This window comes from Buteo buteo, chromosome 23 (assembly GCF_964188355.1).
Source record: "Buteo buteo chromosome 23, bButBut1.hap1.1, whole genome shotgun sequence".
Lineage (NCBI taxonomy): Eukaryota > Metazoa > Chordata > Aves > Accipitriformes > Accipitridae > Buteo > Buteo buteo.
In genome coordinates, this window is record NC_134193.1 from 21,097,384 (window position 1) to 21,112,248 (window position 14,865).

Here is a 14,865-nt window from a genome sequence, read left to right on the forward strand (position 1 = left end):
TAGAAATCTGGCAACTTTCACTTGACTTTTAGTCTATTCATGCACACTAACATAGCTTTTACAATGAAAAAACGCATACCTTCTTACACTGTGTTCCAATTTTGTGGAAAACAAGAACAAACATCATGTCATGAAATATTCTGGTTTATAAAAAACTTGGGAAAACAGTTTTCCTCCTATGATTCTTTTCCTTCAGCAGATCTGAAGCCAGTGGAATCAGCTTGCAAATTTCTATTTATAATAAACTTCATGAAAAGAAGTATCTCCCAGAGACAAAGAATATCATGACAAAAGTAATTTGATACTAATCCCATACATAGGACACTGAAGTTGTCAACGTGGTCATCTAATGATATTGCTCTCTTAAGACATCTCAGATTTTGGTACTTGAGGAATGAGAATGAAATATTTAAAAGCTCACCTGAGTTGAATAAAATCCTCCACCATATCTTTGTTCTTCAGACAACCATTTGATGATTGGATTAGCATAGTCTTTCTCCCCTCTTAGCAAAGTAGTAAGCAAGGCATATGCTGTGGTTTCAACCATTTGTGCAGTAACAGAGTTGGGAGTGTGTTGGTCTAGTGTTTTGAAAGTATCTTTCCAAAAACGATAAATAGGAGGGTCACCTACAAAAGTATAAAGGGAAGATTTCAGACTGAAACATAGCAACAGCTCTCTCCAGACTACACAAGGTGAAGTATTTCCTACTCAGGTCAAGAAGAAAAGGAGGAACTCACTCTGCATTTAACAGGAGATGAAGATATACTTCTCTTTAAGTCTGACATTTATACTAGAAACTTATGATAAACAGACCTGATCCAAAGCATCTGATAGATATCTGAATATTGCTGGTCCTGAACAGTGACAGAGTGGCCAAACAAGTAAAATACAGATTTTAAACTTATTTTGCTTTAAAGCCACTTTCACTAGGCAGGACAAAGCTTTTCTACTCCAGTAGAAATCACTACTCAGCAGAGAACAGACCAAGTCCCTTGCCTGTGACAAAACAGACTAAAAAGGAACAGCATTCACAAGAGACTACAAAGTCCCTCATCAACCAGTGAGAAATTAAGAAGGAAACCGAACACAACAAAAGTCAGGGCAGCGGCAGATATTATGAAAAGTTCCGTTCTTGAGCCAAGGAAGAGTGTGGACATGTCATAAGGATGAGAAGGCAGACAAAAGTAATCTACTATGGACACATACATAAAAGGAAAGCCTACAGATAGAACAAATGGGATACAACGGGGAATGACAGACGCCTAGCTGACTTGCATGCTGCTAATGAAATTGCGCTGTTGAAAAGCTGAAAGCAGCGTTCATCCTAGCAGAAATACTAGGCCACACAAGACTAAAAATTCACTTACGCCAAAGCAAACATCACTGAAATTCACTCTTCAAGTAGTGTCATCACATTAGAGAATTAAAAAATACTAAAAGAACAGCCTACCTGAGAGCCGACTACAGTACAGACACTGAGAGAATTTAACAATACCTATGACAGATGCTTCCTTCTTCAGTGCAGAGAATGCTGATCGTGCAGATTGATGGTTCGAATCCACAAGAGATAAAGCATAGGCAGTTATTGCCATAGTAAAGGGGCTCTGAGCAGACAACACATTTTTCATCAAATAATCTCCTGCTTTATTTTTAGCATCATGGATTTTCTGAAAAGATGAACAGGCTACAGCTTACATCTATTAGACTTATTTTTAAAGAAACACATCTGTCAAGACAATATAGGTATATATAATTTCTTCTACAATATATCTTAGAATAAAGTGATCCAGAATTTCATTATTGTTTTTTTACTGATTTTGAAAACAAAGACTAACAAAACAAATAAATCTTAATCTTTGAAATTGAAAATAGCCTCTTGATTTCTTTGAACAAATGTTAAAGAAAATGGAAGAAATTAGAATCCTAGAACATGACCGCTGGCAGAACTAAAAATATTATTTACCTGAGTAGGACACATTTTAATTGACTTCTCAATTCCAATAACAGAAAATGCTGTGAGATACAAAGATTTTTCTTTACCTTCTCTAGGTAATGTACCCTACAAAATCAAATATGTAAATATAATTAAATAGAAACAACAGTTAATTTGAATAAATAGAACTTTCTACAGTTTAGGTGAGAAAACAAATAGAAATTCCTGTATGAAATATCAGTTTGGTTTAACTGGAAAAATATGTTGTCTCTTTTGAAGGTAATAGCTTATTTGTAAAAAAGAGACCAAAATACATAAAGTTACTGGCAAGCCAGGACTATTATATTGTAAAATCAACCTACATAATTTTTTTCTAAATATTAAGAAGTGGCAAGCAGCTACTTTTAGCAGGAAAACAGAAAGGTTTGCAAGATAGTGCTCTTTAAATGAATTTAGAAAAAGGCAAATCTAGTAAAACTCTCTTGAATAGGTATTCTGGTGAAATGCAGCCCAAAATATCTTGCATTCCTAGAACACATTACCTCCTGGTGACTTCAGTTTTTACTGTATATGCACAGAAAACGTTTGGTTTTCATACCTGTAGTTTCACTGGTTGGTAATTTGAAAATTCACTGAATGATCCATCTGGCATTTGACAGCTATCAATCAACCACAGAAGTGAATTACAAACAGAAATTTGATCAAGATTTATATATTGATGAACTTGTCCAAAAATCCTTAAAGCAAAAGCTGTCAACCTGCCAAGGAAATCAAACATTGTATTTGTTTTGATTAGGAGCTACTACCACATTGCTAGAGGTTAGACACAAATTTGCACTATTTATAATTTAGGTAAACTACACACTCCCACAGTTCAAAGAAATACTGCAGATGAATTTTAAATTTAACTTAACAAATGGGCAATAATTACTCAAATAATTTTGGCCTATGATCAATTTTTACGTTTAAGGATATGAACTCATTACATCCCTAAAAGATTACTTTTTCATATGCAGAGAACTTAAGGAAGATGTCTTTGAAGCATCTTATTCCTTCCTTCTGTAAGCCAGCTGCATTTGCCATTCCGAAAAGCAAGACAGTGACTATGTATTTTGCCTAATTTTCAAAGGCAGATTCTGTTTTCCATGAACAGTACTACCTCTCCTGTTTGATAGCCTTTAAATATCATATTTGTGTTTACAAGAGGTATGTCTATTTTGCCCTTGCTCACGTCCCTGTACTTAGCTTTCCTTCTTCAAACTTGGGGTGCAGACTTTGCCTGAGCTTATAACTTCTGCAGGAAACCAAGGTCTACACAGTTCTTTTGCAAAATCCCAAGCCCAAAGAAGAGGTTTCAGAACTGAGTGAAAATCCTACAAATTATCTCAGGTATGTCAGCTCCTAACCATTGGCCCAACTTGGTTGTAATGGTGTGAACTATTGGACATAAACAAAAGATTTAGCAAGTGAAAGCAAGGAATCAGATACTGTTCAAAGTTGTAAGCCCCATTTAAATTGACCACCAAGCTCACCTCTCATGCTTACTAGAAAGTATGACTCTTTAAAAATTAGTTATAATATGAAAGCAAAGGGGTGAAACAAGCCTTTTCCACCCATTTTAATCAAAAGACCTTTTTAACTCACCATGTGCTAGCTTGCCCATTCTTCCACATGCTATATGAGAAGTCAGAATTTCTGAATGACAAGATGCTTACAATTCCTATGGGATATATTAGGCAGAAAATAAGTTATGAAAAGAGATTTCTATTAAAATTGTATTTGCTCACTCAGATATATTATCTTTCTCATTCAGCAAAGTTTATGCACCTCTACAACTCTGAAGCAAGAGAAGCAGCTATATTTTTCTACCTTCTTTCATCTTCCTCCTCATTTGAGTTCTTGAAGTTAAGGTTTCAGGACCCAGTAAATGCCAGTTGTTTGACTCTTCCAAGTAGTGAAACACATAAAATACTGGGGCAATACTCATAAACTCTGCCTCTGCACTGCCCTTTGGCAGATTAGTAAGAATACCAATACCAGTAGGACTGAGGATTGTGGCAATCGCTTCACCCATAAGATGCCCTGTGGAAAATAAAAACCAAAATTTATTTTAATAAGAGATCATGAAAGTGAATCCAAGGGCAGAATCTGACTGATACTTATGTCATTCTATATCAAGTATTTAAAATTCTACACAAAAAGGCGGTTTGCAAAATGTTGTATCAAAAGGAGAACCTAGGAGTAAATTCAGATAAATTTAAACAAAGGAATGTGAAATAGGAGAAAAAGAACATGTACAGAAAGTACATATGCAGTAGACTAAAAGTTTCAATTCAACTTACCTTTTACACTGACACTTCTATCAATTTTTGTTTTAGGGACCAGATTTAGTGGGACTTTGTATCGAAATTCTTGTCGTCTCTTGAGTGAACCTATAATTGAAAATGTACATATATATATCATATGGCACAATCTAAATTAATTGACGATTCAGATGTAATAGCTAGATTTAAAGGTTACAGCTATCTGAGAAGTCAGGAACAAAATTACCAATGGTAACTTGAAAATTAGAAATATGCCCTAATGCACATGCAAACAATATCAACCTTTGAAAAAGAACAGATGCAAACACTTCAATCTTTCTTTGCCTTTTTGGTTAAGAAAAAAATCTGCTCTGGACCTAAACTTTGTGGTTTCAGATTCATCTCTGGTTAAATGAGAACATATTCTATTTTCACTGATAAAGCAACTGGTTTTCAAGCACACTGAGAAAAGCTTAGCATTGTATCATAGTAAAAGATACATATAAAGGTTCCTTTAAGAAATGAATCCAAGTTTTTTTTTTTGAAAGACTAGCTATTTTGAGATGGATTTGTTAGTCAATGAAAGGACAGAAAATCCTTCAAAGGGACATATGAAGAGTATTTCAGGAAGAAGAAATGCCAATTTTTTCACATTACAGAAAACTTGATCATCATGAATCAAGAATATGAAAAAATAAACAAAGTAAAAACATGTATGATCAATTCTCTTACCATAAACACCCTGTGGATCCAAAGTGAAGCCTGCATGAAGTTCTTTCTTAATGCCTTCTGGCTGAAATCATTAAGAGGAAAGAAGCAGAAAATGAAAACACTTTTGCTTAATCAAATATATTAGCTGAAACAACAGTTTAAAACCATAGTATTTTTGCCTTCTACATTCTTCTGTGTAGTTGAGTTTATTTAACTGTTCTACATCCATTCTACATACATTTAAGCTAGTGTTCTATCTCCTAAAATTCTTGAGAAAATTCAACAAAAGATTTAAATAAAAGCTTAGGAAAGTATAAAATTACAAAAAAGTGTCTTTCAGTGAAGCATGCTTAAACAGTTGAAAATCCAAACCAAATAACTTCAAATACAGTATTCTCCTTGCTTACTAAGTTATAATCTATTTATATATGTAATCTTTCTGACAATTCTTATAATCAAGATTTTAAAATGTGCATACTCAAATACTCAGTCATGCATTTTTCCACTGCATACACCTCAGTGAATTCAATGATATTGTGAAATTTTGGATTATGATAATATTAAAATATAGCAATATTTATATATTGATTTAATATATTTTTATTTCTTATGACGGAATCAATAGTAAATTCAAAACCACTACATTTTCCTTTTTTTTCTTACCATTACACGTAAAGTTTTAATTACAGTTTCACTGTTCCTGGCTGTCAGCAATGTAAAGTTGATAGTGTGAAGACCTAATTCCAAAGGAAGTATTCTGAATGTAACCGGTGACGAAGAAGCACCATCTAGATTCTTAAAATTACAATTGGGTATCCTTGATCCAGTAGTTGCAGAATCTCCAAAAGAACAGATTCCATTTCCAGCTGCTATTTTAACACAGAACTGAAACGTTGAAAGACTTTAAATGTTTCACCTCCATGACAGGTACAACACTAGAGAAATATTAAAGCCACTGAAATACTATAATGAGAATTCTATTACTGTAATACTACTTTTCTGTTTACAATGAGCACGTAAGTTTGAAATGACTATTACTTGCACTAGAGACACACTAACAATGTTCATTAGCAACACCAGGGAACCACTATACTAGCCTTCATATACATACCTGCTTCATACATACAGCTTTGTATACTTTACTCAAATTTTTTCAGTAATAATTTTGCACTTCTGTTTCATGTATTTCCTTAAAAATAGTCCTTTATATTAAATCCCTAGACAATGTAATCTGTGAGCTCTGGAGCAGGTCATTCAAAAAATCCCATCGCTTTTTGACAGCGTGCAATCAATTGGAATAGAAAAATTGTATTTTAACTTTCATTTTTTATCAAGTTGCTAGGCAATAGCATGACAACATTGTAATCAGTGGAATGGCTGGAAATGAAACAATTAATGATTGGTTTTCATTGTTACATAGTTATGCAGAGCACACATAACACTAGCTGAGGGACTGGAGAAATGTGATCCAAGGATCTGTTTATACTGGATACTTGCAGGGGAAATGTTTTTTTAGTTTATTATGTTAATCTCTCCGTAGAACTCATTAAGACTACAAGTTACCTTGATTGCAGCATCTCTATAGTTATAAACTGATCCTTTTAACTCAATTTGTTCTCCTCGCACCACAGAATAAGGAACATAAACACTCAGGAAGATATCTTTTACAACTTGCACTTCCAATGGTGTAGCAACACATATACCTAAGAAAATTAAAAACATAAAAACAGACTATTCTATCCATCCTTCTGATAAACAAGTCTAAAAAAGTCTTCACATTCTTGCCACCTTTACTGATGACTTATCATTTTTCAATATGTACTTTGAAATTGTCCAAGCTTTTAAAAAGTGACCAGGCTCTTGCTTCCTGTTCCAAGTTGCTGTCTCCCTCTTCACACATACTTGCTGACATACCAGTCCTTTGGGCTTCTTCTCCTTCTTCCCAAAGTGAGAAACAAATTTCCTGTTTGGACTACCATATATATCAGAAAATTTGTTTCTTCCTCTCCTCAAGTCCTTGAGCTATTGAGACCAGGACACTGTAAAGTTGTGCCAGGGAAGAGTCACTCACTATTTTTTCTTATATTCTTCTTAGTCACTTATTATGGCCCACTGTCAAACACAAGATAAGCTTTGTTTTCCCAGCCACTTACATACATAACAAGAAATGAAGTAACTTCCTTTCCCTAAAATATATATTTTGATGCTCTCTTTTCCCGTCTATCAACCAGAAAATGAACATTTTAGAATGTATGTGTCAACTGCAATGAGAGGTTCTGCACAGTTTGAACAGTAAAGCTCCCTAATTCTATCTAACAATCTAACTAGGTTGCAGTACCTACCTTTATCAGAAATGCCAACACCTTGTACTTCCCAGGTAGTCAGTGAATCAGGCAAGGTGACAGACAGAGTCTTTGACCTGTGTTTAGGAGAGTTAGTACATTTATACATTATCAATAGCCATCTGTTAATACCAACAGCTAATCAACACAAAGACAGTACATGCCCAGAGCAACTCCTGTATCTAAGAGAGACTTAGGTAAGACAAAATACAAGAGTGTATTTAGAAAACAGGACTTCTGGATTTTTGTTTGAATAAACTTGGTTTTAGCCAACTTCACAGAAGCTGGTGTTTAGCAGGTCAAAAGTGAAAGGAAAAGTGACTCAATCTGGGCACCAGACAGCATATCCTGCATGGAGGGAAACACAGCAAGAATTGTTTGTATAAGACTGCATTTTAGCACACATCTCAGGTACAGCTAAGGCTACCCAACTTAACCTCAATTTTAGCATTTACCTTCTATAAAACTGATGACTAAGTCAAATGTTGGTAACTAATTTGAGAAAAGTAGTACCTTGGAGAAACTTGGTGAACTTCCCATAACCAGCTTTCAGGGAAGTAGCTGCGAACTTCTGCCTCATCCAGTTCCAAGATGGCCTCAAAATCTGAAAAACATAAATAAAGCAAGTAAAAAAACCTCAACCAAACCACCTGCCAACGGCCTTCCACCAAAGGCTTCAAAATCATTATCTTTTTCTTTTGTGATACTGTATTCTGCTTACTTGCCTCAGGTTAGTCCTGATACAAGAAAAAAAAAAAAAAAAAAAAAAAAAAAGGTATCTGAATACCCACAATCAAAAGTCTGTGTTAATCCCACCTCATCTCTTTACACATGTGAATACCTGTCCGAAATCCAGACAGATTAACCTGTTATCAAACAACTATAGGGAGAGAATGGAAGACAAGAAATTTCACTCTCACTGATCTTTCCCGAGATGTTACCCATTGGCTATTTCAGGCCCGGGCAAAGGATTCAAATTCAGCATTCAAGTTTAGCATTGCCTTCACAGGCAATGATGCTCTCTTACTGCAGTTCTGCTTGTTCTAAATATGGGTGAGTAGAATATAGCTCTTAACAGAATAAAGAACTGCTCTCCTATCCCTCTTTAGGGGTATACAACCAAGGTCTTTGGAGACCGATAAAATTCTTTCTGGAATAACCCTGACAGGTAATAGAGAGGCGTTAATAGATTAACAAAGCCATCACCTTTATATTTACCCATATTCTCCCATATTCTGCTGGAAAGTGTTCCACCACATAACCATACAAGAGGTAAAGCTCTTGTACTTACGCATTCTTGCCAATATTAGAAGCTTATTAGGCTCTTTCTCCCGCAGTTTGTTTGCAAATTCACAGCAATCTCTGAATGCAGAAATGCACTTTGCATTACTCCGAATTCGCTGAGCTCTGTCACTGCAAGTCTCACTGACAGGATATGCTCTTACTCCAGCCATGCAGCATTTTCGAATTTCTGGATGTACGTATTTGGATGCTGAAATAATAGTAAAACAATTCCCTTCCTTGAGATGAAGTTTTTATTTCCAAATGCATTGTAACTTGTTACATTGAATTTATTTTTTAAATTTGCAGAATTTCAGTGAAGGTACAGATTTGAGGATGAACAGAAACTTGTAATTTTTCAAAAGCTAGTGACACACACTTAATCATCACTATTCTGAATTAAAAATATAAGTTAGATAAGAGCAATTGTATTACATTTTAAGATTTAACAGTCAAAAGTTCTTCTGACAGGCTTGGTCCCTGGCAGGTGGTCACTGGGAAAGACTGCCATACGGTAGTATGTCTCTTCAGAAAAAGTAAAGATCTTAAACATATGCTGTATTTTCAATGTGTACTTAAATCTTGTCAACTTCAAATTCAGCATATGGTAAGAGGCTTTATAAATGGGGTCCTCTCTAAAGTCATCTTCCATATTTGTCAAATGTCTCTCTCTCCACTACATTAAGTTAATAACAATAGTTAAAAGTAGTAAGCAAACACTCAGATCCTTGTTTTCTAATGGATGTGATTTTTTTTCATAATTATATACTTTGAAAGATTTTTTTTAACACCTTCTTTGAGTATCTTCTCCTTGAAATCAGACCGTTTGGTTCTTAAAACTTCATTGCAAGTTTCACCTGTTAAAAAAATAAATTAAATAAGTACAGAAAACTTGACCTTTTTTGTAATAGCATAGTCCACTTAAAAATAATTCCACAAAATCACATTCCAAATTTGGGAGACTTTTTCTGTTTACTATTTTAATTACACAAAATAATTTTCATTTCCATTACAGTAACTGATCCACAAGTCATAATGTTTTCCTCCCTCAAAAATCATTAGTATATGCACTCTTTATTAATTTAAGTTCTAACATAATAACTGAGAGTCACGACAGAATATTTCAGAAGAGAAAAGCCACAATTTCATGTTTAAAACAAAGGAATATACCTGCTTCATTTGAATCATCAGCATTTGCATTAGTTAAAACTGTAAGCCCAGCCATGCGGAATACATCAATGTTGTTCCGTCCTCCTCCAGCACCACACCCAAGGTCACTCTTTTCCAACTGTAGCATTATCTGAGGAAAAAACACATCAGTTAACTAAAATGTGGAATATATCATATGATGAATGAAAGCGTTAGACTTGTAGAAAGGCCACTTGAGTCTGGAAGATGTCCTCACAACGCACTGATAAATACCATTGAGCAATATTTGAGCTAATTCAAGCACCAGCACCAACAAAGCCACTTTCTTGTAGCCCACATCGGAGTTAGAGTCATGCAGACGAATCAAGGTGGAATGCTTCACTGATGTGTTTTAACAGTTCTGGTACTTGGACTAGCTTGTTTAAAACCAATTCAATAGTGCTATTAAAGAGATTCAAATGATTCAAGGCTGGTGCAAAAGTATTTTCCTATTCTTCTCCTATGTATTTTGTATCTGACTGTTCTGAAGAATTAAAAAAATGACATGTTTTATCATAGGAATGGAATTCTTTCAGTGACATGCTATGTAGGTTTTACTTACATAGACACATATCTAAAATTCTACAAGGACTGAAAACCTCTATAACCCACTGAACATAATAGCAGTTGCCATACCATTCTACCAGTATGCCTTGAAAATACAACCTGAAAAGATTATAGCAAGAACTAGGAAGGAGAATGTAGTCTTCATGCCTCTCTGATCAAGCAGCTCTCTAAAACCGCAACCTGGTTTTGGCCAAATCTGAAGGGTTCTGATGATACAGTTCAGATCTGCCTTTAAAACCACAGTTTACTTTTACCGGAAACCAAAATATTGTAAATTAATTATTTTTATAATTTTGAACTGTCAGATTTAAACCAGCAACTTTTATTCTGGATTGAATTGCTCTTCTGCCTATTTTCAGGCTTACTGAATGCATGACACATAATAGCTATCTGAATATGAACATGAAACAAATAGCAACTTGGTTTTCCTTTGTGGCTACTACTTAACTTTTTCCATTGCTTTCTTTCCTCTTCCTGTGACTCCATACACAGCCTTGTCAATAGATGACAAAGCAACAAAGGAATTGAATTGTGTTTTCATGTTAAGCGATACAACTTCTGCTGGATTCAGTATCTCTTTGCTTGATTGCAGCTTAATCTATAAATTGAAAATCAGTATCAGTAATTTTAAAAGCACATTGTTCCAAAATAAATCCATCTGAAGGCAGACACTTCAATGAAGTGTTAAAGAACTTGTGTAAACCCAAGTTAAAGTCTGACCATAAAATGAATGCACACTCACAAATTTTAGCACCTATTTTGCTACTCACATCAAGACTATTCCCACATTTCTGTTCCACATTCAGCCAAACTGAATCAGCTACTAACTCAGCCGTTTCTTCTGCCATGACTATGTAGTAAACAATAAGACGTGCTGAAGGAACCATTTCTTGGGTTATCTGAAAAGTTAAGTGTTCATATTCCAAATCCTTAATTCTGTTCTGAGTTCCAAAGCTTATTATCTTCCCTTTTGATGTGATCTATAATAGAAAAATAATCAAGAATAAAAAAGTCAAATTTTATATTTAATATGTTTCTTCCATGTAATAATTACTTGCATTTAGATATACTCCTACACACACAAAAATGCATTTGGGACCAGTGGGTCTAGTTTAATGGAAGGTAGCTCCCTCCCTCATCCCCTAAAAAGTACTGTCTCTGCACATCTTCCTGTACATTTCAACTCCTGAAATAGCTCTTAAGACTAGCACTACTTGTTCTTAATCCCAGTCTAAGTCAGATAAGAATTCAAAACAATAGAGACTTAATATATAATTTAAACATGAGACTGTTAACAATTTTTTACTGTAAGACTGACAGATTGTATATGGAAGGAGCAGCTGTCTGAGCTGCATGTATTCTATGCTGAGGATAATTCCTTATTGTTGTGGTTTTTCATTTATGACCATATATTAAATCACAATTCAATATTTTATATGGAAACATCTGTTACTTACCAAATAGCTGTAGTGATCTATTTTATGAATATACCGACTACGTGGATATACATTAATACTTATTAAATCCCCTACTTCCAGTATTTTGTGGTTTGAAGCCCAGTCAATATATAGATAACTCTGACTTAATGATGAATAAGCTTTTGCTTCATAGGTTTTCCTTGCTTGGTTTTCATCTAAAAGATGTGGATCTGCAGTTTTTACCTGAAAAGATAATAAAATGTCTGAAATCGGAGGAAACAAAAACCTTGTGTCCTGACTTCTGAATAGTTTAAGTACGGAATTATACGTAAGAAAAAAAAAAAGTTACAATATTAAAAGCATTCTGTAACATATTATTTAGAGAGATTAATAAAATAAAAGCCAACTCAAGACTTCATGTTTTCTTTAATAAAAAGACCTAAAAATATCAAGTCAAATATAAAATGGTAGTGTAGAAGCACACACATAGATAGAGCAGAAAAGGTTAATGATATGCCTCCCTACATAATCAGGGAAGCACTCTGAGAGATTTGTTTTCACACAATTCATTTAGATTTTTTTGTTTAATAATTATTAAGAAATAAATGTGATAAATTATATTTTGTTTCAGAACAATTTAATAAAGACTTTAATAGAGAAGTAATGTTTCATTATAGCACCTGTTTTTCATAACTGATTATTCATAATAGCACCTGTATTTCATAACTGATTATTCATAATAGTCTCTAAGTTTATGAACTCTTAACTTTTGAGTGTAAAAATCTTCCCATTAGTGTTGTACATTCACAAAAGTACACAATAGAACCCTCAAAGAAATAAATTAATGGAATGATTTAACTCACTTGAAACTCCAATATTTTGCTGTCGGATGGGATATTAACAACAAACAAAGCAGTTCCATCATTCATGCTTGTTTGTCTTCTCCCAGATTCTGAACCCTCTCCTATCAATTCAGTCTCATCCATTTGCTCACTAAATGATTTTGCAGTGACTTTTACAGGGACATTTCCAACAAAGTCATCTACTGTATCTCTCACCTGCACCTGTGCATCAGAATAGATAATATTTCTTACATTAATGGTGACATTTTTCAAGGAGAAAACTTTCAAGCTGCTAGGCTTCTTCTACAATAGAAAGTTTAAAAAAAGTGTAATAGGTCAATGCAAATTAAAACACCTACAGTAATATATACAAAAAAGAATAAGGCTTCTGCATTATGGGTTTTATGTTATAATGTGCAACAATACTGCTTATGTTAACTAACCTTAATGAAGAACGGAAGTCCAGGTTTCACAAAGAGAGGAGTAGCAATCAAACTTAACTTGTAAGGAGATACAGCAAATCTGACTCCAGCAAATTCTGCTTCACCACTGAGGCCACCTAAAAAAATATTATGCCCCTTTTAATAATCACATGCTAGAGCCTGTGTTTTCTCCATTTGCCTTCAAAGGGCAGCACAACCTGTCTGTTACAGTGACGTCCTTGCATCTAGAGAGTCAACTCCTAGCACTGTTGCGAAAACAAATAGCCAAAAAAAAAAGTTTAATCCCTAAACATTTTTACAGTGACGGATGGGTTGTTCTTCCCTTTAAGTTTTTGGAAGAAGGACTTCTGAATACTAAAGAAAGTCTGATACTAGGAAAGTTATCCATATAATTTTGTTTTCTAGTTCTGTTTACACTTGCAGGTAAGTTAAAAAACAAAAGATCAATTAAAAAGCAACTTACCCCTAGACTCCAACACTGATGCCAAAATATATAAATAGGACCCATCCAATTCTTCTAGACTTTGAAACCCTATAAAACTCACTGCTTTCCTACTGTTAAAATTGATCTGAGCAATTCCATTTTCAATCTGGAAATGAAATATAAATAATTACTTTCTAGTCAATAATTTAGAAATAACACATAGATACACTATATGCAAATTCTAACATGTTTCTGTTCATTGTCTATTTTCAGAGGAAATCAAAGGTGGAGATGTTTTAATGAAGAAGAATTCTTTATTTCCTAAAATTATTGATAATTAATCAACCAGTGGCACATATTGCAAAGTCTGCATGCAGACCCAACAAGAGGTAGGAATATACAGAGATTTCCTCACTAAATGAGGAAAGATAATGCCTTCTATCATTCTTCAACGACTAAATCAAAAAGGCCAGACTAAATGAGGGAGGGATAATTGGTGGAAAACAGACTGCCCATAATACATCAATATAATTTTGATCTGTTTGTCTCCTATCATGATTTGGTATTACTATATCGATCCTGTATTTCTTTCATTTATTCTGTAATAGATAGCATAAAAATGATCTCATAGAAATTTCAACCACATATTTCTATGACCCTGATGACAGCATGATATAGGAAAAGTTGACACTGAATAGCTGTCAATGCGAACTAGGAGTTGGGACCCATTCTCATCAAATTTAATGGGAAAACTTCCGTGGAAGTGGATCAGTCCTGAACTAAGCATATGAAATCTACACAAACTAGGCTTGATTCTTCTTACCTTAGTTACATGCATTGCACGAGGAATCATTCTTTTTCCAGTTTCTTCAATTATTCCAAAACGAAGAAAAACATCAGCACTTGCAAGCCCTTTATTATAAAAATAGCTAAGAACAAAACAACAATATAAACGCTTTTAAGATTACTTTAATGGCTGCAACAAAGCATTCGTTTTTGAAGAAGAGTAATTTCCTAGACAAGAGATGGAAAACAAATGTCTGTGTAGCTTTAAACACTTCTGTTGAAAAATAATCACTTTGTTAAGAATTTTTAAAAAGGTCACCTAGTTCTTTTACAGAGCAGAAAGGATTGTGATGATAGGGCTTCTTGAGGAAGTAAAAGAGGAAACTTCTGGACAAGGGAGAATCATTCTTCCGGTAAAAGAAGAAGAGGTACACACATATTTAGGAATCAAAGCCAAATTTCCTTACCTAGCTTTCACAACAATCCTGAAGTTCTCAAATTTATCAGAACTAATAAAGTTACTTTCTGGCTCTATGATGATAGAAAAGCTTGGCATTGCTGAAAATTGAGTAGAGAAGAAAACCACTTAGATGTGTTATATACATTAAGCCACACGTACTCAGAAA

At 34.2% G+C, this 14,865-nt stretch overlaps 1 protein-coding gene across 2 annotated transcripts in view; it reads right to left on the minus strand.

The window, feature by feature from the left end:
* Positions 1–14,865, minus strand: part of C5 (complement C5) — a 33,547-nt gene that overhangs the window by 11,233 nt on the left and 7,449 nt on the right. The window contains exons 7-29 of one of the 2 annotated variants that reach the window (XM_075055440.1): positions 14,707–14,797; positions 14,277–14,382; positions 13,493–13,619; positions 13,030–13,145; positions 12,608–12,808; positions 11,784–11,987; positions 11,097–11,306; positions 10,775–10,924; positions 9,742–9,871; positions 9,363–9,428; positions 8,582–8,782; positions 7,804–7,894; positions 7,291–7,367; positions 6,512–6,651; positions 5,612–5,833; positions 4,970–5,030; positions 4,277–4,366; positions 3,804–4,016; positions 3,579–3,654; positions 2,533–2,692; positions 1,965–2,060; positions 1,497–1,668; positions 422–627 (exon numbers count right to left, since the gene is read on the minus strand). In XM_075055440.1, the coding sequence (XP_074911541.1) occupies positions 422–627; positions 1,497–1,668; positions 1,965–2,060; positions 2,533–2,692; positions 3,579–3,654; positions 3,804–4,016; positions 4,277–4,366; positions 4,970–5,030; positions 5,612–5,833; positions 6,512–6,651; positions 7,291–7,367; positions 7,804–7,894; positions 8,582–8,782; positions 9,363–9,428; positions 9,742–9,871; positions 10,775–10,924; positions 11,097–11,306; positions 11,784–11,987; positions 12,608–12,808; positions 13,030–13,145; positions 13,493–13,619; positions 14,277–14,382; positions 14,707–14,797 (3,206 nt within the window). The remainder of the gene's footprint in view (positions 1–421; positions 628–1,496; positions 1,669–1,964; positions 2,061–2,532; positions 2,693–3,578; positions 3,655–3,803; positions 4,017–4,276; positions 4,367–4,969; positions 5,031–5,611; positions 5,834–6,511; positions 6,652–7,290; positions 7,368–7,803; positions 7,895–8,581; positions 8,783–9,362; positions 9,429–9,741; positions 9,872–10,774; positions 10,925–11,096; positions 11,307–11,783; positions 11,988–12,607; positions 12,809–13,029; positions 13,146–13,492; positions 13,620–14,276; positions 14,383–14,706; positions 14,798–14,865) is intronic. The other variant, XM_075055439.1, reaches the window with a different exon arrangement.